Source organism: Dromiciops gliroides, chromosome 6, assembly GCF_019393635.1.
Source record: "Dromiciops gliroides isolate mDroGli1 chromosome 6, mDroGli1.pri, whole genome shotgun sequence".
NCBI lineage: Eukaryota > Metazoa > Chordata > Mammalia > Microbiotheria > Microbiotheriidae > Dromiciops > Dromiciops gliroides.
Genome location: NC_057866.1, coordinates 193556744 through 193581358, shown reverse-complemented (window position 1 = coordinate 193581358; position 24615 = coordinate 193556744). Strand labels below are relative to the sequence as shown.

Below are 24615 nucleotides of genomic sequence, written 5' to 3'. Positions count from 1 at the left end.
TGAATGTAAGGGTTCTTCTTCAACTATCCTGACATTTGCTAGAACTCTTGCCCTCTGTGAAAACAGAGAAAGTGACAGATTCTTGACTTGCCTTAATGATAATTTTCTTTCTTTGACAGGTGGAAGATATGATGAGAGAAGCATCAGTTCTCTGTATCTGACTGTGACTAATGAGCATATAGCTGCTGAAACAGAATGGATGGGACCCTTGGGAGGATGTGATGACTCCATATTAGAATTCATGATAAAGAAGCAGAAAGCTGGGTATTCTATGCATTGAACCCTAGATTTTTTTTTAGTGAAGCAATTGGGGTTAAGTGACTTGCCCAGGGTCACACAGCTAGTAAGTGTTAAGTGTCTGAGGCCGGATTTGAACTCAGGTACTCCTGACTCTAGGGCCCGTGCTCTATCCCATGGTAGTATCCCATGGTCTAACATTATTCATGGGAATCCATCCTAAGTAGGCTGGGAAGTCTCAATAATGGAATTTTGATAGGAACACAAACAATTCCAATGAGAAAGGGGGAAGCAGTCTCAAGAAAACCATGTGGATACTTGATAGATGTCCTAATATGGGCATATTGGTAGAGTTCTATTATGGTGGATTAGCCAATTTGCATCTTAAAAATATCAGTATAGCCATGTAAAGAAGATGGACATAAGGATGAAAAATTAAAAAGGAATATGATAAAGCTGAGAGAGCTAAAGGTCAGGAGGGATGGAAGCTAATGACAGGTGCTAAGTATAACAAATTACTTTTTTGGTTTTGTTGATAACAAAGGAAAGGTCAGAGAACAGAGAGAATTGCTGCTTGAGGTGAATAATAATAATAATACCTGAAATTTACATATTTAATGATTTAAAAGTATTTTATATACATCATTTCACTTCCTTTCCACAGGAACTGTGTAAGGTGAGTACCACTATTATTTCCACTTAACAGCTGAGGAAATTGTGACATCAGGGGAATTAGATGATATCTGAAATAGGATTCAAACCTAGTTCTTCCTACCTTTAAGTCCAACATGCCATGTACAATGCCCTTGGATGAAATTGTGATAACTGATGATAACAGAGAGAAAGCCAAACTATAAAACTTTTGTTTTTGTTTCTCCTGTAAGGAAAAAATTATGTTCAGGTACTAAAAACATGGCCAACCAACCAACCATCATTTATTAAGCATGAGGTAGTGTCCTAGGAGTAGGGGAAATGAGAAAAAATGAAAGTCTCTATCCTGAAGGAGATGACATTCTATTGGGAAAACAGCATGGAAAAATATAAGTAAAAATTGACTTAAATAAGTTACTTAAATAACCTCTGCCCTGGAGCTCTCATCCACTCGATGACTCTGTTTCTGGACCACCATTCTGAGAGGGATCCCAGCCATATTTCACTTTACCCTCCCCTTGCCTCTCTTTAGACTCTACCTCCTTCATTTCCCCAACTGTCTCATCACTCCCTTCTTTCCTGTCTGCCTACCACCGTTGCTTTTCAGAACCCCTATATGAGTTAACATCTACCATTAGAATGTGGACTCAAAGCTCCTTGAGGGTAGGGATTGTATTTTTATAACCATAGTGCCTGTCACAGAGAAAATTTTTACTGGTGCTTTATCCATCCCTCCGAAATGTGCAAATACAAGGTAATTTAAAGGAGGGTACAGATAGCTGTTGGGAATCAGTTGTTTAGGTTTAAAGGAAGCCAGGGTTCTAGAGGCAAAGGTGAGAGGGTACATTCCAGAAACAGGGGAACAGTTTATGTAAAGACACAGAGATGAGAGATGTAATTTGACTGAGGAACCTCAAATAGGGCAGTTTGTTTGGAATGTGGAATATGAGAGGATGAATGTGTAATCAATCTGGAAAGGTACTCTGGAACCAGACTGTGATGGTTTTGAAATACCAATTATTAAAAGTTTGTTATTCTATGCTAGAGGCAACAGGAAGTCATTGAGACTTTTAGAGGAAGGGAGTTTGTTTTATGCAGTAACAGAAAGCTTTATGCTGGGGACATGGTCCTTAGCATTCCATGATGGTATAAAAAAGCCCCCTCCAGTGTAGATCCCTAGCTCTTCAGACTTCGTGGTTCTCCTACACCATGCACCTCCCATCAGCCACAATTGTGACAACTGTGTGTTCTGGGCCCATGGAAGAAATGGAGACAAGGAGTGGTAATCTGGACTGTTGTTGTCATTTGTCCTTCCTTCTTAATACTATTTTCATCTGAACTAGAACCAGAATTAACCTGATTACTGTGAATATGTGTCTTTATTCTGAATCCAACAACTATGTGTAATGAACAAAGTAAATCTATTCTTTTATATTACTTGGTTCTTCTGGGTCAGCCACTTGTGGCATCTTGATATCTGGATTTAGAAAGAAAGGCCTCCTAGAAGAAATATCAAAGCAAATTTCATTTGTAAGGTTTATATCAAGGATATTCAGTTTTTCTTTAATGTTGAAGAAGGTGTGAACTCTGGTTGAAGGACTTTGCAAATGAGTTACATTCCTACGATTTCTTATCAGTATTAAGTCTGTCTAATAAGTTACTCAATTTGAATGAAGACTTTCCTATGTTCATTATGTTTCAAAGGCTTTCTCACCACTACAATTTTTCTGATGTTAATATGATAGTTCTACCTGCAGGTCTTCCCACATTCAAATTCCCACATTAATTATTTGATGATCACTATAGTGTTCTTGTTAGCAGAAGTTATCCCTAAATTAATTACATTACTAGGATTTCTCTCCTATATAAATTCTTTGGCAGCTAGGTGGCTCAGTGCTAGACATGGAGTCAAGAAGACCTGAGTTCAAATCCTGACTCAGATATTTATTAACTTCATGACCCAGGGGAAATCACTTAACCTCTCTTACTCTCAGTTTTCTCATCTGTAAAATGGGGATGGTAACAGCAGCTATCTCCCAGGGTGGTTGTGAGGAACAAAGGAGAAAACATATGTAAAATACTTAAAGCAATGTTATCTGAATCTTAGCTATTATATAAATATGAGCTATTCTGTCTACTAAGATAGCTCTTTTGGTAAAAGACTTTTCTGTATTCATTATACCTATATACTTTCTGTCCCAGATAATTTTTTTGGGGGGGGGGCAATGAGGGTTAAGTGACTTGTCCAGGGTCACACAGCTAGTAATTGTAAAGTGTCTGAGGTTGGATTTGAACTCAGGTCCTCCTGAATCCAGGGCTGGTGCTTTATCCACTGCACCACCTAGCTGCCCCAGACAAATTCTTTGATATAAAATAACAATAATACCCTCAAAGGTCTAAAGCTGGAAGGGATTTCAGAGGCCATTTGCTTCAAACCCTTAAATTTATAGATGAAGACACTGAGGTCTAGAATGGAAAGTGACTTGCACAAGGTCACATGGCAAATAATTGTCAGGGGTGGAATATGAAACCTCCAATTCCAGAGTTAGCTCTCTTTCTACCATTTCACATTGGCCTTCTGATTGAGTTATTACTCCATTCTTTCTTCCCTATAGTAATTATATTTATAAAATCTCTTTCCAGCATGAATACCCTGAAGACTGAATTATTGCTGAAGGGTTTCCTACATTAATCATATTTACAGGGTTTTTCCATATGAATTTTTAAGGTCTCTTTGCTGTATGAGTTCTCTGATGTTTACTCTAGTGTCCCCACTGGCTGAAGACTTTACATGTTAATTATATCAATTCTTTTTTCTATGAATTATCTGATGCTGAGGAAAAGATATACTATACTCTTTAGTCATTTCCGTCATGTCAGACTCTTCATGACTCTATTTGGGGTTTTCTTGGCAGAGATACTGGAGTGGTTGGTATTTCCTTCTCTAGCTCATTTTACAGATGACACAACAGAGGCAAACAGGGTTAAGTGATTTGCCCAGGGTCACACAGCTAGTAAGTGTCTAAGGATGGATTTTAACTCATGAAGATGAGTCTTCCTGATTCCCAGCCCAGTGCTCTCTCTGTTGCACCACTTAGCTGCCCATGTCAGCTAAGAGTTTCCACATGTATTACATTTGTAGGCTCTCTCCAATATGAGATTGCTCAAGTTGACCAAGTTGTTTATTCCACCTAAAGGCGCTCTCGCTCTCTCTCTCTCTCTCTCTCTCCCTCTCTCTCTCTCTCTCTCTCTCTCTCTCTCTCTCTCTCTCTCTCTTTTACAAAGTCTCTGATACTGAATAGTATATCTCCCCTGGCTGAAGGCTTTCACACATTTGTAACATTTATAGGATTTATATTTACAATGAATTCTCTGATGCTCACTAGGCTGTCCACTTTTGCTGAAGGTACTTTGGCATTGATTATATTTATGGAGTTTCTCTCTACTATGAATTTCTAATGTTCACTGAGATATCTTCTTTGCTTGAAGCATTTTCCACATTTATTTCATCTTTGATGGTTTGTCTCCTGTGTGAATTCTCCAGAGGTTAACAAGGAGTGAACTGCTCTTTGTTGGGGAGAGAGTAGAGTGATTTCTGTTTAGATATATGTGCAGTAGATGGACTCTGAGACCCCCCCACTCTGAGATTCTTGAATAGTTTTCAAAATTTGACTTATATTATACCAGATTATGCCAGGTGAATAAGTCAGAGTCAAAAATATTTAACATACCAACAACACTATAATGTTGAAAGTGACCTTAGAGAATATCTAATCCAACAACCTACTTTTAATGAGGAAATCAAGGCAGGTGAATTTATTTCATTAACACTACATTACTACTTAGTAATAGTCATAACTAGAACTCAGATCTCCTGACTCTTAGTTGTCATGATATATGATTCAGCATATGGACATTTTCTTTCCCTAAGGAATTAAAAAAAAAATCTTTCCCTTCGCCACTTCTTTGTTGTAATTATTTCTTTGATGTGGGGCAGAGGTGTCAAATAGAAGGCAACCCAAACAAGATTAAAATATAATTGGTAAAAATAAATAAATAAATATATAATTGGGTAATATTAAGAAAATAAATTGAGATACAGTAGAACATATATATGGCTACTGTATGGTTTTCTATGTCAATATGCAGCTACAGGGATCCTTATGTATATTTTGGTTGGTCTCATTTCCATTTTAGAACACTCTTTAACAATGCAGATTAACATCTGTTTTACATTTTATTATCTTAGAGCTTCCTGTTACACTGAGAAATGACTTTCTTTGGGTCACTTAGCTAGCATGTGTTAGAGGTGAAATTTGCACCCAGGTCTTCCTGTTGCCACGGTCAGCTCTTTATCCACTAAGCTAAAGAGAATATCTCACTGGAAGTGTTTGGTAAATGACATGACCCTACTTATATAGATATTGAAATATGGGCACAGAGATGCTAAGGGGTTTGTCTGAGACTGGGCAATTTGTGATAATGTCAATCATGGACTACCCATCTTCTGCCTTTGACAAAGGATCCTGTTCAGTCTAGAAAAGACTCAAAATAGAACTCAAAATCTAGGGGATACTACCATTACACACACATACAAACACATGCATGCACATGCATGCACACATACAAACACATGCATGCACACATACATACACATGACACAGTCTTTAGGTTATTAGGTAAACTTTCAAACCAAGGAAACATGTCATAGTATTCTGAACATTGGATTGGATGTTGGAAGATTTGTTTCCCATTCTGACTCTGCCATTGACTAGCTGTGTGACAAGTCATTTAACCTTTCTGGGCCTCCTTTTCCTTATTGGTAAAATGAAGATGTTAGATGAGATGAGGGCTTCTTAAGCTTTTTCCAACTCGTGAATCTTTTTCACCTGAAAATTTTTTATGTGACCCTGGGTGTATGGGTATATAAAATTCATACACGTAATCTTTTACTGTTGCCAATTTTTTGTGACCTCCTCCCCATTCTGTTATGGGTTGTGACCCATAGTTTAAGAAGCTTTGATTTAGATGACCTCTAAGTTCATTCCAGTTCTAAATCTATGATTCTCTGAATTCTTTGAGCCTCATCTATAAGTATATCAGGTTGGACTTGATGAGCTTCCAAATTCCATTGAATTCTGGCCTTCCCTGATTGTATAGACCTGTACTCAATCTAGAAAATTAAAGTATACTGCCAACATTTTGTATGCCATTGTGTGTTGTAATTTTGAGTACAAAGATCTGAGGACAATAGAAATGGTTTCTCCTATAAAATGTGGAAACACATTAAAATGAGGGCCATTGTGTTTAACACTTTCTGGAAGATTTGACTGGCCTTTAATTTTCATGTAACTCTTGAAAGTGACCTGTGCTAACTCTTTATCAGAGCTTAATTCAATCAGAACAGCTGGTCACTGATGCTTAGCAACTCTCCCATTGCCATCGGAAACCCTTGGAGTAGTCATAAGCTAAGGGAGAATGAAAAGCCAGTCTTCAGTTGAGTTGGGTTCTGAATAAAAGTTGCCTTTTCCTCAAACACTGTCCTTCCAAGTATTAGTGAAAAAAAAATGCCACAGTCGGTGATGGCCCAGGAAAAAAGAAGGTGGTTGGTTGCTAGTATGGGTTCCGTGGAAAATGATTGGTAGATTTGATTTTTACATGGAAGTGGGAATTGAACATACTTGCCAAAATGACCATGTATCTATCGTTCCTACATTTTGTATGTATAGAGCATGACTTAGTGGATGGAGAGCTGTATTTGGGACCAGCAAGACCTGGGGTTCAAATTTTACCTTTAACACATATTGGCTATATGACCTGGGGAGAGTTGTTTATACCTCAGTGTTATAAAGAAACCTAAAATTATAAGATTTGATTAAAAAAAATGTGTCTCCCTATTGCAGGGCAGCTAGGTGATGCAGTGTATAGAATGTCATGTCTGGAGTTAGGAAAACCTGAGTTCAAATCTGGCCTCAGACACTTAGTAGCTGTGTGACCCTGGGCAAGTCACTTAACCTCTGTTTGCTTTAGTTTTCTCATTTGTAAAATGAACTGGAGAAGGAAATGGCAAACCACTCTAGTATCTTTGCCAAGAAAATCCCAAATGGAATCATGAAGAGTTGGGCATGACTGAAACAACTGAACAACTCCCTATCATATCCAGATTTGAAGTGCAGGAGCCACTCTTAGTTCTAATCACCCTTATAATTGGTATTGGACTTTTCAGATGTTCTGTTGCTGATTACGTCTGGTTCATCCTTCCTTAGACTCTTGCGGGGATCACCATATGGTCTCAGAATTAGTTCAGACATGTGATTGGTTTAGCCCACTGCAGCTCAGAATTTCTGAGCTCAAGTGAGCCACCAACTTCAGCCTCCCTGTAGCAAGGATTACAGGGATGCTCTACCATGCTCTGCTCTAATACTCTAAGTTATAGAGAAGATGCCAACATGTATTAGAGGAGGGATTTTCCTCAACAGGGAGTTCCTTTTCCCTAGTGAAACCATAGGTCCATCCCGGATCCCTTAGGTACATAAGTACCTATGGTGTCCCCAGTAGACAATATAACCTTCTTCAGGGCAGGTAGGGACCATTTAACTTCTATCTTTGTTTCCCCAATGCCTTGAAAATGCTTTAAATGCTTGCTTGATTAAGACAATCATAAGTAAATGCTGAGGCCCTTTACTGTGTACATGGCTGACTGCATGCACTGCCAGATTTTGTGTCAGGGACTAAGGATACAAATGATCCAAGACATGGTCCCTATACTCAAGTAGTTTACATGGGAATGTAGTTGGAAAGACAGTACATGTATGCAGGAAGACAAAGAGAATGTTAGCGGATAGCATGTGGGTGGTGACAAATGAGTGGAATAGACACTCTGTGCTATGGGACATCAGGCAGAAGTACTACTTTATTTGGGGAAAACTTCCTGGAAGAGCAGAGATGAGTAGGGCCTTCAGTGAAAGGTAACACCTAAAGAAGGATAGCTTTGTGGAGGAGGCATTCCCAGCTGGGGGAACAGTATGAGCAAAAGCGCAGTAGAGAGTGGGCATATTTAGGGAATAATGAATAGGTCAGTGTAGCTGGAAATGGAGAGTTCCTACAGGAGGGCACAAAGATGACCTTGAAAAGGGAGCTAGGGATGGAGTCGGAGACAGCCTTGAAGACTCAGAGCAGGTACATGGAGTCAGCAGGGCATGTATTGGGATGCTGTCTCAGAAACTAATTGTGTGACATGCGACCTCCTTGAACTTCAGTTTTCTCACCTGATCATAACAGCTCGTCTTTTTTCAAAAGGTTGTCAGGATCTAGAGAAATGATGCTCATAAAGTCTTCTGCAGACTTTGAATTGCTGCGCCAATGTAGGCTGTTCCTATCTAGCCTAGGCTAAGGCACTTGGACTTTATTGAGAAGGGTTTCAGTTAGGAGGCACAAAGGAAGCTTTAGGAGCCATTTAGAGGCATCCAGGTGGTGGAGTGGATATGGGGCTAGATCTGGAGACACGAAGACCCGAGTTCAAATGTGACCTGAGACCCTTACCACCTGTGTGACCCTGGGCAAGTCATAACCTCTCGCCTCAGTTTCCTCCCTCCAGCACCTTCCCTCCAGGGTTGTTGTGAGGTCCAAATGAGATAATAGTTATAGATACCTTAGTACAGTGTCTGGCACACATTAAATGCTTGTTCCCTACTGTTTCTAATTTCCTTTTTTACAGAGGAGGATACTGAAGCCCACAGAGAGGGAACATGATTCACCTAAAATCACACATTGATTAAGTGTCATAGGCAGCATATGAAGCCAAGTCTTTTGTCGAGAGACCAACAACCTCTCCACTATGCTTTATGCTCTAGGGGGCAGGGAGTCTACAGTCTCTAAAGGTTCAAACAAATACTAACTGAATTGGCTAAACTGGCAAAGCTCCAGTATCCTTACAGGTGAATTTCTCCACACACAGCACAAAGATGTTCTTTACATGCACACACATAAACCTATAGGTGTATAGGTATAGAGACATAGATATAGATATATATTTATCTCTCCCTATCTCCCTCTCTCTCTCCCCATCCCTATTTATATCTATAACTATATCCATATCTATATATCATCTATACCTGTATCACCTATCTTTATCTCTATATCTGTCTGTATATCTATATATCTAGTGTGGAAAGATTATGTAATTGTGATGTATGACTCTTTTGGTCCCTCTTTTAGCCTTTCGCCTTCTCCTGTCACCCTGGAGTTCTGTTCATTAACATCAAACCTAAACTTGGGTTGAAACATCTTGAAACATGAATAGTAAGAGTGAGGGGGAGAAAATGGGGCAAGAGGGGAAGGAGGGAGAAAGGGAAACTGGAGGAGAGAAGGAAGAGAGAAAAATGAGAGGACAGAGAAGAGAGAAAGGGGAATGGATGACTGGGGAAGAGGAGAAAGAGAAGGGGGCGGCACATGCCCACACATATACACTAAGGCTCTATTTAAAACCATAGGTCCCAGAGAGCAAATCTTAGCCTAAAGTCAGGGTCTGTTTGAGCAAATTGGTGGCTCTGGGTGTAATGGGATTGCTTGGACACTGCTCTGATAACCCCATTCTTATACAATTGGGAAGGCTGAGGCTGTTTTTCAAGATCAAAGCAGACACCTTCTTGAAGCCTCATTCATTACAAAACACCAAAATGCTCACATCCCTAAGAATAAAAGGGCGTCTTAAGCAGGAACACAGGCAGCAATAGGAGAGCACAATTTTGACAGCACAGCCACCACCTAAGTGGCTGACAGAAACAAGAGGTAATTTAATTCTGAAGCTTATCAACTTGCTTGGCTACTGGGTTCAGCAAGGTGCCTAATACTGTCACAGCCACAGCAAAAGGCTACTTGACAGCAATTCTGACTGTCAGTGCGGGGCCTGTGGAATTGTAGTTTTTTATCCATTTTCTCATTTGAGGTTCCCCTGGTGGCATTTTTATCTGACCTTACTGAGCATACTGTGCTATCTCAATGGTAATAAAATGAAACTCCATTATGACTCAGCTCCCTATTATGCACAGTTGATTTTTTTTAAACCAGGAGTCAGACTATGTCCCTAGAAATAAAATAAGCATGTATGATATGCATACAGTGGGTATCCAGCAGCCTATATGACATATCCAGCATCACCTATGCTTTACCAGGAGTAGGATTCTATCTGCCTCTGGGTTCTCAGCTCTGGGACCCTGAGTCCTATCTTGGGCTCCTGATAAGCGTGACTGTTTTGCTAAGATAAGCAGCCCTCTTGGGTAGCACAGATGTCTGCAGGGTGTACTACAAATTCTTGGTAGGTTCTCCTCTCATATCTAAAATAAACAGAGAATCTGTTTCTCTAGAATGTCTCTGTGTACTTGGATCGTTACCAGAACAGTTGGGAGCGTGATGAAGGGACTTCATTTCCCTGCACAAACTACATAGTAATTGGTTGAGAATTTGAAGTCTGGAAAGGCTCATACTCTGAAGTTCTGGATACCTAATCAGTGTGCTTCAACCCTCAAAAGAAATATTCTTTCCTCTCCTCCATTACATTAATCTCTTTTGAAACCTATCACCATGTCGGTATTACTGAGGATCTATTAAAAAAAAAGGTCCCTAGTGGCTAGAAATGGAGTGGAATGGAGGGAAAAATATGTTGATGTTTATCAAATGCTCGTTTTCATCGAATGTGGCAGTGCTGGGGAAATGCAAACTCTCCAGTGCATATTTTTAAACACTGCCATGCCATTAGATTCAGGATGCAAATCGTGATTTAAATTCACTCTAGAGGAGAATGTAAAGTCACGAATGCAGGGATTTAGAATTTTCTTGGTGTGTGTGTGTGTGTGTGTGTGTGTGTGTGTGTGTGTGTGTGTGTGTGTGTAACCATACCATTACAGAGGTTTTAATGGGAAAGAACAGGGTGAAGGGCTGGCAACACTTGGCAAGTATCTCCCGGCAAATCTCTGGGCTGGCTTTCAGCAAAGTTTGCCAGACTAAGTCATGTCTCCCCACTCCCCTCTGCTGATGAGCACCAATCCCCAGGACAAGGGAGAGGGGCTAGAAATAAAAATAGATGACATTTTCAAGGCGTTGGCAGGTCATTACTGTAAATTATCTGATCCATAGAATGTTGGGATTGGGAACAGGCTTATCAAAGATTATTTACTAGTCAGCTTGATACTGTTTTGATTTGAAACTCCTGTGTTTAAATTACAGGAACACATACAACAGAGTGATACCATCCATCATAACTAGGGCATTTGCTAACAGAATGAAGCCTCAGAGACTGATGTTTCTATTCCCAGTGAAGAAATAATAAGATAGTCGGTTCAGAGAATCCTTTAGGGAAAAATAAAGGGAATACCTTTAGTGCCATATATCTCCTTTCCTTCTTCATTTCTCTCCTACTATGTAGGGTCTTCTCTTCCTTTTCTTTACACAGATAAACACACTTTCCCCAACTCCCAGCCAAGTCTGAGAGAGGGAAATGACACACAATGAATCCAGCTTGTAATACTCCACAACAGGTTGTCTTGATCTATCTCCATTCTTATGCCATTTGTCGTCACCTGCTTTATTACTTTTAATTAGAAGTAAGTGTTCTCAGGGATGGTCCCTAGCTTGGCATGCTTAGAATGGGTTACCCTGTTCCCACCCTTGATCCCTTGGCATTTCCCTCAGCTGTTACTCACTCAAAAGGGTCACTGGGATCGGCCCTCTGGAGTTCTGGGGGGATGGGGATTCTTTTGTAATACATTTCCCAGTCGAAGGCTCCTCTCATGGCATCCCCTGCCTGGGCCTCATACCCAAAGTGATTGTGGTCAATGACATCGATCATAGGACAGACAATGGTTTTGCGATTTAGGGCAATTTGGTCTGAAAGATAAAAACACATACACACAACAGGGAAAGATACATCTCGTCAGGTCATTGATCATATTTTGGCAGAAGAGCATATAGATTCTTGCTAGTGCTCAACCTGTAATCACTCTGCTTCTGAAATATGCAGGAACTCTCCATCTGAAAGTGGACTTAACACAATGGGACAGTGATTAGGGACAATTAGAGCAGCTCCATTTTCCCTTAAGAGAGTTACATCCCAGGGAGACCAGCAAAAGTCCATTCGGCTCTCTCCCTGTCACTTTCCTGCTCTGCTCTGTCCCCAATCTGTCATTTTAGCATGCAGCAGACATGTACAGAATAAAAACAGCACTTAGATTTTTTCAACCATACAGTTAGGATCTGCCGAGGAAAATACTGGACCTCATTCTGAAAGTTCTGGGGTGTAAATATTTAACTGCAAAGTTATTTAGCTTTGGTTCTGAGAGTAGCTGTGGGTAAGATCAATCTCTTTTCTCTTGTTGACAGTATGAGCATTAAATTCTTGGTCACAAAGCCTGACATAGCTAGTGCTAAAGTGATCTTTGCTCTTGGTCTTTGATATCCCATTCGGCTTATTGTAAGAAAAAAATGGCTTCCCCAAAGCATACAGCTTTTACTTTCCCCTCACCATATCTAAGATGATGTGAGGCAGCAGTATGGGCAGGAGTTGGTAGCAGCAAGGTCTGTTCTTGGTTTTGCTATAGGCTAAAGGTTTACGTAAAGATATCTTGTCTGTCATTTCTCTGCTGTGCTCAGAGAGTGGAAACAATATTCAAAAGCTCTCATGGGGAAAAATGAATAGGAAACAAGAAGATTAAGGTTGATATATAATAAGTGTCTTTCTTTCTCAAGAATGTGTCTTCAATTTGAGTTTGTAATTAGTTGTTAAAAACTACCTGACAGAGAGAGATTCCAGGTGTCAACATCAGTTCCTTTTTGCTTTTTAGCAACCCTTTGGATTAGATATGCGTTATAAACTATATTTAAATATCTTCACCTAAGGAAAGGTAGATAATATTTCAATGTACTATACATTGATCTTTTGCATTCTTTCATTTTCATGAGCAATCATTTTTTCTTCATGTGAGGAAGAGGAGAAAAAAACACACCTGCATATTCTTGGGTCAAGGTGCTTCAAGATTCAGGGAATTTCCAAGTGAATTCAAAGTTTGTCTACTTCCCATAAACACATTTTATCCAATAATAACTACCCAGAATCACATCTCTTTGCTTCCATAATTTGGGATTTATATTTTCATCTGCTTATACCTAATCTGTATTTTTGAACTTCCTGATCGGACCACTCAGACATCTATGGATCTTCAATACACCTGATGGTAGACTGAAAGTCTGTTTCAAAGTCAGCAAGATTTGGGTTGCAATTCTTCCTTTGAAATATACTGGCTTTGTAGTCCTGGGTAGTTACTGAAGCTCTTTAGTGTTCCAGTCAACTCGAGGTAGGTGACAAAGAAGTTGCCATCTCAATTGGTATAGGGAGTTTAGTTTCCCACACCAATAAACTACCAAGTGCACTCTCAAATATATTACCTGGTATAAAAACTACTTATGTCATCCATGAAATTTTCTACCTGATAAGATTGCTGCTTTGTTCTATAGGGATAAGGCAACAACTGGTTGTCCATGGCTGACTCAGAAGCTCTATGTTGTTTTGCTTCTGATGTCCCCTGAGCACAGAGTAGGCTCCTAGATCTAGAACTGCAAGGGATCGCAGATGGTTTAGTTCTCAGTGCTCTCTTTTTACAGATGAGGATACTAAGGCTTCTGAGGTCAGAGAGGTCAGAGGACCCTAGATTTAGCAATGGAAAGGACTTCAGAGGTTACATAGGTCTAGTCCTATCATTTTACAGATCAAGTAACTGGGGATCAGGTAGAGTAAGTGACTTGTCCAAGTTCACACACACAGTGGTTGTAGTCAGTTCTTCTGACTCCAGAGTCAGTGTGCTAATCACTGTCCCCCATTGCTTCAAAACCCAAGTTCACATAGGGGATGTCTCAAGTCAGATATATTTGAGTTTGGAATGTGGGAATTCAGAGGTCATATAGTTCGAACCCTCCCTCCCTCCTCCCCTGCCATTATATAGATGAGGAAAGAGGACCAGAAATGTTAAGTAACTTACTCAAGATCACACAGTTAGTAGGTGGCAGAGACTGAATTAGAACCCAAGTATAGTATCCAAAGTCTTTGCTTTTTCCACTGTACCAGGCTGGGCTTGTGACTCCACGTTATTTATGTTCTTTGCACTGCCTCTCTGATCTCAGAATTCCCTTTAATGCTCCTAGTATTCATAGTACAATGGAAAGAACAGTGGCTTTGAAGGAAGGAGGGAAACAAGGGAGGAAGCAAGGAAGGAAGGAGGGGAGGAAAAAGAGGGGAGGAAGGAAGAAAGCAAGGAGGGAAGGAAAAAAGGAAGGACAAAAGGAAGGAAAGAGGAAGGAAGACAGAAAAAGAGGAAGAATGAAGGAAGGACAGAAATATTTAATATGTCCTAGGTACTGGGGTAGGCACTTTAAAATATTATCTTATTTAAGCTTAACAACAAGCCTGAGAGGGAAATATTATTATTATTATTATTATTATTATTATTATTATTATCATCATCATCATCATCATCTCCATTTTACAGATAAAGAAATCAAGACAGATAGAAGCAAAATGACTTGCCCAGGGTTACACAGTTAGAAAATATCTGAGGTTGTATTTGAAGTCAAGTTTTACTGACTCCAAACAAATCACTCTCTCTATTTCACCCCCCACTGCTTTGAAGTCAAAAGACCTGGGTTCAAATCCCACGTCTCACACTAATCACTTGTGACCTCAGGCAAGTTACTTATAGTCTTTGTGCCTCAGTTTTTTCATTTGAAAAATGAAAGGACTGGTACAGAATGGTTTGTGAGGCCCATTGTGAGAGAAAAGAACCACTGACTGGTTACAAGTGCAGCCTATGTTAATGTCTCTCCACGAGTAGTACTTTTTCTTTGCCAGTCACAAATAAATCTTATAATGGATTTTATTCTTTATCTGAAAAATATTTCTTCTACAGGTGGCCCTGAAAGAGAAAGTTCTCAATCCTAGAATTAAATAGGTTTCTTATATCACCTCTGCAGGAGTTTTTAAGCCTTATGGCTTCAACTATTTATTTCAATCCAAAGCAGGTCTGGGCTAGATTGACAATGACCCATAAGGAGTTTGGAGAAGAGGCAGGACAAAAGGAACGAGTCTGTTAAGTTAGTGGTCAGGCTTCCCATCAGATTTCCTGATAACTCTGATCCAGGTGGGCCAGATTAGGGGTGGACACAGTGTGACTAAATTTTACATCTAAAACTTGTGCCTATACTTCAGCTTCTGGGGAATCAAACACACACACTCTTTTTTAAATTTAAATTTTATTTTTAGTTCCATGTTCTTTCCTTCCCTCCTCCCCCTCCCCCACCCATCGAGAAGTCGAGAGATGATATCCATTATACACATACAGTTATGTAAAGCATATTTCCACAGTAGACAAAACATATGGACAATTAATGAGAAATAAAAAGTCAGGTACAATCCCAAGGTGTAAAGTGAACGCAGCCAACCGTGAGGCTTCAATGATATGTCAAGATGCTGATAAGGAAAAAATAAAATAGATAGTGATCTTAAGACTGAATCTCTCCTTATCCTGACCAGGTCCAGGAGGAAATAAAATACTTTAATCAGGAAAGGAGCAAGCTCTGTTTTAGAGGTTAGGCTCACAGTGAGCAATCCGAGAGACTTTCAGAGACTTCGTTATTGACATTTGAGGGGTTGCTTGGGTTAGGGAATCCATTAGGCACTTTCCTGCCTTCATTGAGTATTCAGGTGTCAGCACACTGTGCTCTATAACTCGGGTTCATTTTGAGACAGTGACCGTTGCTGATGAAACTCTAAATTGCTATGCCCTTGGACAAGGTACTTTTAATTAAAACCTTAAAGGATTCTTGGCAACATGCTTGGAGGCACTCCCCTCTTGATTAGGATGGCCAGGCAGTCCGATGTGCATGGGTTTGGAGATGCTTGAAGGGGGGGTTGCATTGTTTCCCATGTTAAATCCCGTACCAGTTACAATTGATTCTTTCCCCACTTTTGACTAATGGAGCTTTGCTGGTTCTAGCTGAAATCCAAAGCCCGAGTCAATAGCGAATCATCCTCTCTGAACTGCCCATTGTGAAAGCAGTTGTTATTGGCGTTCACTCCAAGGCCAAGGATATATTTACAACAAAAGCTGATTTAGTGGAATCTGGGAGAATAGGAGGGAGTACACTATTGGCACACTAAGAACCTTGTTTAATGTTTTCAGGTTTATGGTATATTTCTTGACCATTGCTGGACTTATAGTTCTGACTTCACTTTAAAAAAAATACAGTTATGCTAGAACAGGGCTCTGAAGAGTCTGCTTCTTAGCTTTAATCACTTGCAATTAGTTCTTGCTAATTAAAGCTTTGATGAAGAATATGCCAATCCTCCTCCTTTCCCACCCCATCTTTTCATTAAGCATACTGTGAGAACGCAAGACATATTGCATATGACTACATTTTTTTAAAAAGGGTCTTTAAGAAAGGTGTTATGTAAACATTGACTTAGTGACTTTAAAGACTTGTGATTTGTGGGGACTTACTTTATGCAAGGGAATTTAAATTCTTCCCTGGTTTCCATGAATTGGGGCTCTGACCCCCACATATCATTATCTGGTGATCAGACCTCTGATGATAAGATTTTCTAAATTTAGGTAGGCTAATCATCAGTTGGCAAATATGTAGTTTATCATCAGGCTTGTACTTGAAAGCCTTGGAAAGAAGAATATTGGCTCTGGAGTCAGAGCCAGGATTCTCTATCAACATCTTCACATATCATTCAAAGTAAGGAAACAGGAGGAGATGCAGTTCACCTTGGTTCATTTGACACCTTAGGATTATACTTGAATTTTTATTTGCCATTAAGAGTGTATATGTTTGGGGCAGCTAGGTGGCGCAGTGGATAGAGCACCGGCCCTGGAGTCAGGAGGACCTGAGTTCAAATCCGGCCTCAGACACTTAACACTTACTAGCTGTGTGACCCTGGGCAAGTCACTTAACCCCAATTGCCTCACTAAAAAAAAAAAAAAAAAAAAAAAAAAAAGAGTGTATATGTTTAATCCCTTAGAAACTGAAATGTAGCCACAATCTTTAGTTGGAAAAATATTAGTCTTGCTGTGTCCAACCCTAAGAAGTGTTCATATCCCATCTCTGACACTTGCATGGCATTAAGTAAATCATTTAAATTCACTAGGCCTCAGTTTCCTTTTCTGTAAAATAAAGTGTTGGACTAGGTGTCCTCTAAGGTCTCTTCTATTTCTAGATTGATGATCCTTTTCTGGTTGGTAGACTCTGCTAATTTAATCCAATGGCATAGCCTCAAGAACTACTACTCAAGGGGACAGCTAGGTGGCACAGTGGATAAAGCACCAGCCCTGGATTCAGGAGGACTTAAGTTCAAATCCGACCTCAGACACCTGACACTTACTAGCTGTGTGACCCTGGGCAAGTCACTTAACTCTCATTGCCCTGCAAAAGAACTACTGCTCGCCTCTAGGCTGCTATGAGGCACTGGAATAGGCTATAAAAGGATGATGTTTTACAAGTTTAGAGAAAGCAGCTAGGTAGAAAAGACAAAATGTTCTCCCAGTCATCTTGCAACCTTGATAGAACTAAAAAAAGGGCTTATGATATTTGATATTTCAATGTATTATTTCAATATATTATCTGTTATTCTGTCGATGGGTACACAACTGAGAGACGTTGTGGCCCCTTTCCTTAGAAGTCAGTCTGTGAGACTGATTCTGATGGAAAAATTGATCACCTTGAAGGCAATTTGATGAAGAACTTCTTGGAGCACCGGGGAGACTGGTTCTTGGTCCACGAGTGTACAGTCTGTTGCCATACACATTTAAAGCCTTTGTATTTTGGTAGGAATGCCTAGAGTAAGTGCTCCATTCATATAACCTTTGTAATCCAAGTTCCCCTCCACAGCACAACGAGGCTTCAGAGTAGCATGCCAGCAAAGCCACATCAGGATCCATCTCAGCAAAGGAAGTGACAATAGCCCATCTAACTTCAATCTTGCTCACCTTGGGCTAGATGGCTTCTGAGGTCCTTTTCATCTTATTTACAGATGAGCTCATGTTTACAAATGAGCTTTCTCTCAGTGACTGGCTGGTGAGCACAGCTACATTGTGGGAAGCTATAGGAGAAATGTCTGACAGCAAGGGACTCATTTTCCAACTGGAGGCTAGGCTGGGGAGACCAGATGTAAAAGGTGCCTTCTGCAGAGAAGATCGTCCCTTTCTCAGTTTTCTGGTTAACCATTTATTTCCCTAGCATTTGGTGTCAGTTTAAGTATTATGTCTTTCCATCCTCTCAAACAACACTTTCACCAAGGGATTCCTATCCTATAATAATTACAAAACAAGTAGAATCTCAAAGGAGACTCACTGCATTATTGAAAAAAAAAACAGTGGATGAGAATATGGATTTAGGACATAAGTGAAGTATAACAATGAGTTACATTTATTTACCAGCGCACATAGTGTGCTTCCCTATAGAATATAAGTTCCCTGAGGGCAAGGACTACTTCCCTTTTGTTTTCACCATCTGGGACTTGAACAGTGCCTAGCATATAGTGAGCCTGTGTTATATTTTTGTTGACTTTTCCAGGAATTCCATTTAGTAAACTGTGTACTTACTAAGCAAAGGAGGCAGCCAGTTCACATTGACCTCACAGTGAGAGTCTAGGAAGGTTAAGACTTCTCCCTTTGCCATGGATGCACCCAAGAGTCGGGTTCGGATGAGTCCTTCCCGTTTCTTGGTTCGAACAATTCTCACTTTGGAAAACCGGGCCATGTATTCTTCCAGTTTATCTTTAAGGTGCTCTGGAAAGGAAGAGGTAAAGAATACAGATAGTCAACTCTAGCAGAAGAGTTAATGAAGAGTTATACTTATAGGGTAAAGAGAAGAGAACTTAATGACTCCTAGATTATTAGAAAATTCAGCCTTTCCCTTTCCTTGACCCCAAGGGACAGTGGGAAGCGTTAATATGATTTCAAGCCCAGAGGTTTCTTGTCCTTTTGTTTATACTTTCCAAGATGCTTCTTAAGTTCCAAATGTTGCCCTTTGTTTGAACACAGAGGGAGCCATTGATATCCTAGACCTTTCACTGCACAGTTGTTGTTGGCGACCTGCCAACCACCTTTAATCCTGGCTAGAACAACTGCAAGATGTTCATTGACTCTCTAGTTCCCATTACCCAAAGCCAGATGAATATCCTGGCATATGGTTACGCAAATGGTACCCTTTCCAACAAAGCTTCCCACTTATATTCAGTTTGATAGAAGATGTGTGGAAAACAATAAGGGGGAAAATTAACTATGGAATCTGCATGATTGAAATGGATCCTCCCCCCTCACCTCCAAAAGAGAACAGCAAGCCAACAAGTGAGCCTAGAAACTGGCTCCAACATGAAATGAATGAGTAGCTGAGTTGCCAATAAAATGGTACTGCAGCAGGGCAAGGCCACTGAAGTGTTCCTTAGCATTCCATGCCATTGAACATGGCTGTGCTTAAGATAAAAAAGCAGAGAGTTTGGAAACATTCCCTTTGCTAATTAAAAACAAACAATAAGAATGAATCACCTCAGGGAAATCACTTATGGAAGACAAAATAACAGACTGCTTTGGAACAAATGCCGGAGAAAGTGAGAATTTTTCTTGTTACAAACAAGTGTGGTTGTCTTATTCTGGAGAAGGGAAAACTTGACCTATGTTTACACATTTCCCATCCTCCCTTTCTGTCACTCACATTTAGAATGTAGATATTGAAGCCCCTAAGAATCCACCACTGCTATTCTGATGCTTCAATCTGGTGAGGATGTGACCTGGTTTCTCAAAGCTTGTGCCAGAGGAGTACAAAGTTCTTTTAGGTTCGGTCGAGCTCAAAGGAAAATACATTTATCCCTTCCACATCACAAGGGTTAGAGGTGCTGCATCCCTGCAATGTGGAAAATCCTCAGAAAATGTTTTGGCCTTCCCTTTGTGCTAGAGAAGAAGTTTGAATTATTATGGTATTAGAAGATAAAATGTTTATATATAATACTACATGTATATTTTATGCATTTCTGAGTTTCTAAACTTTTTCTGTGTTCTCCGCTGATTTTCATGTGTGATCTGCTTCCTCCGTAAAACTCTCAAAAATTCCTCTTAAATTTCTTATGTCGACCCCCAATATATTGAAACTGCATCATGATGTAGAAAGGATGACCATACAAATGGTCTTCAGTTCTCTGGGGCCCTTTATGCTTTAACAGTGATAGTAGCTGTCATACAAAGGTGGAAAGAAGATAGTAACCACAATTCTTAGACCATCTAAAAGTGTTAACTATTGATTCTCAAAATGAAAGATTGCTTTCCAGTCACCAAAGAATTGACATGATATTAATGGAAGTAGCATGTGACCTTGGGTAATTCCCTTAACTTTTTTTTTTTTCCGGGCCAATGAGTGTTAAGTGATTCGCACAGGGTCATACAGCTAGTGTCAAGTGTCTGAGGCCAGATTTGAACTCAGGTCCTCCTGAATCCAAAGCCGGTACTTTACCCACTGCACCACCTAGCTGCCCCCTATAGTTTTTAAGATTGTAAAGAGGTGCTATGGCTAAAATGTCTGAGAGCCACCCATGGAATCAAGAGCTGTTTACAAAGTCCCTTAACTTTTGGGTCTCAGTTTCATTATCTAAAAATGAAGGGGTTGGGTTGATGAATTCTAATGTTCCTTATGTATGCCTATTAAAACAATATTTAAATTCTTGCTAGAAATAAAATAATAAGTCATAAGGAAATGACAGTTAAATGGAAGGATGAAAGTTGTTCTTGAGGAGATAATTAAGAAGAATGGTCAGAGTTGTTTTCATCACCTATTCGAGGGTAATTGTCCCCCCCCCCCGCATTTGGCTTTGTGGCATTGCAATGCTCATTATAGGTATAAGTTTTAAAAATCACCATGAAGATAACTGCAATGTTATTTTATATATTTTATGATAAATTTACAATTTGTTAAAATATATTGTAGAAAACTTGGTATGAAACCAAATACGTTGTTGGGTGTTCCCAACAATGACTTATATGCAATATTCATACTGCAAGTCTTATTGTCATAAATGCAGCATTTGGAAATATGTGATTAGGAAAGGATGTGGAGTGGGCATGAACCAAGGATTAGTGATAAAAGATGGATAGCTTAGAAGAAGCCTTCAACACTCAGATCACCCCTATAGCAGAAGATGGACAAGATCCCTATGGTTATCCAACTGACATTTCTAAAATATAGGTCTGATGACATCCCTCTCCCACTTGAGGATGCCCCATTGCTTCTAAGAGAAAATCTAAACTCTGTTGGATGGTTGAAGCCCTTCACAATCTTGCTTCCACCTCTCTTGGAAATTTCACATTATTTGTTCTCAAACAATATGTTCCAGCCACATTTGCTAGTCTCAATACATGCTTAACAACACATCAAAGCTCTGTGCCTTTTCAAGATTGAACTTCATACCTAGAATTCTCTGCCTCCTAACTTTCCCTTGGAATCCTTAGTTCCATTCACAGCACAACTTAAGTTCTGTCTATTGTATAAGGTATTTACAGATCTCTCTAGTTGTATATGTGTGAGGGGGGAGAAGGGGGAGGGAACAGGGGAAGAAGCAATTATATGGATATGTTTTACCTTGATTTATCTGAGTAAACATTGCTTCTCCCAAACTTCAGTGAAATATAAATACCTTAAAGGGAGGGATTTTTTTTTCCTTTTTTATTCCTATGGCATAGGGCACTTAAGGTTTTAAAGTAGATTGAGCACCAGGCCTGGAGTCAGGAAGACAGAGTTCAAATCCGGCCTTAGACATTTGCTAGCTGTTTCACCATGGGAAAGTCACTTAAACTTGTTTGTCTCATCTGTAAAATGAGCTGGAGAAGGAAATGGCGAACCACTCCACTATCTTTGCCGAGAAAACCCCAGATGGGGTCTCGAAGAGTCAGACATGACTGAAAAACAACTGAACAACAACAATTTCTGGGGCCTAGGACAGTGCCTGGTATATGGTAAAGTTTGTTGAATTTAATTGAGGTCATGAGAAGACATGGATATATTGGGAGCTTGATTTTGGAGAGAGTAATCAAGCCAATAAGGAAATGGATTCATTAATATATGGAAGTACTAAACTCCATTGGAATGGTGTTAGGTTACAATCGCCGGGATTTCTTGTGTGCTGAGGACTTTTCCAAATATTTCTCCGCTGTATTTCTATGTCAATTTATCTTTCTGTAACATGCTGCACAAATATACTATGATCTCTATACTATTTAAGGGAATTCCCATGCCAGTGAGATTAATGAACCACTGAGGGATGAAGATATAGTAGCAGTAAGAGATGAGGATGAGGTATATGATTGTTTCTCTCTTCCCAATTGCCAATACATTGTTCTATTCAGCATTTCTCCTTGGGACGAGCCATACCATCACCTTGGACTGCCCACCCTAGGATGGACACCTCTTCTCATAGGTGAGCCTTTGCCTTATTTTGCCTAGAATCAGGTCTCCAGACCACTGCTTCTTTCTAGTTCCCTTTTATGTGCTGTTTCTTCCTATTGGAATATAAACTCCCTGAAGGCAGGGACTGTCTTGCTTGTTAGTGCCTGGCACATAAGAAGCAGTTAATATCTGTTCTCTACCTTCTTTCCTCCCTTCCTTCCTTCCTCCCTTCCTTCTTTCCTTCCTCCCTTCCTTCCTTCCTTCCCTCCCTGCATCCTCCCTTCTTTCCTATCCATTTAGCTATCCATCTATCTACCTACCAACCTATCTACAAGGCAGGAATTTACAAGCTAAAAAATAATAAAAATCCAGTCAGATGAAACTTTGTGATTGGGTTTTATTATGTTTTTAAGTACAGACTTTCTTTTTATCCCAAGCCCTCTCTCTATTTCATAGTGATTTTTATGTGATGGACTGTTAAAATGAAATGCTTAATGCTCTAAGTTCCACAAAATGAAGTACAGATTGGGCCTATGCCAGAAGTCTTTGACTCCAAAACTTCTGCCCTTTTTCTATATATTTTTAAAAATTCTAAACAAAACTTGAGATGGCACTAAAGGTAAAGTGGACTAGAAAAAAAAGCCACATGGAGAGCCAGGCTTTGGTTTAAGATTTCCAGTCAGAATCACTGACAGCTTCCCTCTGATGAGGCAGAGACAAATGTTTGGAAAGAAAGATGAAAAAAGGGTGGAACAAATTTCTGGGTTGAGACACTGCTTCACATGGGTCTATCTATTGCTTGCTAAAACATTTGTTTGCTGTTGTGTGGACATAAAATAAATGAATTGCCACCTTCACGCTAGGCTCTCTTTGTCAACAGATAAATAATATACTGCCTTTTTTTTTTTTTAACTTGCTATGTAGGTTTTGTATCCAGAGATATGTCCTTAGACAGTGATGCAGGTTCCTTCTATCAAGTGCAGTCTGACTTTAGCATTGCCTGGCACACCACTTTTACACACAAAGTCAAACAGATCAATTGTACCAAAGGCATCCATGGAAAAAAGGCTACATAAGGTAGGGGCAGTTCCTTGGTATTTCAAGTAATCCATTCAGGATGCATTCATTGAGTACTTACTAGGTACAAAGAACCAACCATTGTAGTAGGTACTAGTGGGAATGAAAAATGAGGTATCTCCATTAGATGTCTCTGGATTTTAGGATATTATCTCTATTCCCCCCCCTCCCCCCCACCAAGCTTCCACCCTTCTCCACCTTGGACTTTGCCTCTGGGATTCCTAGTTCCCACCAGTAAGCATTTGCCTTATGTAGCCCAGAACCCAGGCCTGCATCTCTTCCTTTCTCCATTAGAATGTGAGATCCCTGAGGGTAAGGACTGTCTTATTTACTTGTATTTCTACACTCTGCCCTTAGCAAAGTACCTGACATATAATAAGTATGTAATGAGTCCTCTCTTTCCCCCTGTCTCTCCAGTATCTTCTAAGCTGAGCAGAGTCTAACTTCAGGCAAATGAAACGATTAAATTAAAATTTAATGTAAGACAATAAAACATTTGAGGACTAAAAGAGTGGCAGAGGAAATAAGCCAAAGCAGAGAGCAGACTTGGTTTTGTCAGTACTTTAACTACCACTGATTTAGAAGCTGAAGGGACCTTAGAGATCATTTAATCTGACGTCCTCACATCACAGCTGAGGAAACCCCGGGCTCTGAGAGAGGAAAGGACAGAACTGGCTGGCTCGGATTTGGATCCCCGGCACTTAGTGCAGACTCCGGCACATAGTAAATGCTTAATAAATCACCTAGCTTTCTTTGTGGTTGTCATTTGGTCATGTCCGACTCTTCGGGACCCCATGTTGGGGTTTCCTAGCAAAGATTCTAGAGTGGTTTGTCATTTCCTCCTCCAGTGTGTCTCCATTTTACAGATGAGGAACAGAGGCAAATAGAACCTAAGTGACTTGCCCAGGATCTGAGGTCAAATTTGAACTCAGATCTTTCTGAATCCAAGGCTATCCACTGCACCACTCAGCTTCCCAGCTCTTTCTACCTATCATCTATGTATCATCTATCTATCTACCTACCTACCTATAATCAATCTCCCCACCCTCTCCCTCTTGCTCTCTCACTCTCTCATTCTATTTACATACTTATTATCTATATCTACCTACATATCTCTAGGCTATCCATCTATTTATCTGTCCATACATCTATCTACCTATCAACTATTGTCTCTCT

The 24615-nt window shown here is 39.9% G+C and overlaps 1 protein-coding gene across 2 annotated transcripts in view; it reads right to left on the bottom strand.

Moving 5' to 3' along the window:
• GALNTL6 (polypeptide N-acetylgalactosaminyltransferase like 6) overlaps positions 1-24615 on the bottom strand; it is a 1532830-nt gene that overhangs the window by 245222 nt on the left and 1262993 nt on the right. For both annotated transcript variants that reach the window (XM_043972447.1, XM_043972448.1), the window contains exons 6-7: positions 18534-18719; positions 11589-11772 (exon numbers count right to left, since the gene is read on the bottom strand). In XM_043972447.1, the coding sequence (XP_043828382.1) occupies positions 11589-11772; positions 18534-18719 (370 nt within the window). The remainder of the gene's footprint in view (positions 1-11588; positions 11773-18533; positions 18720-24615) is intronic.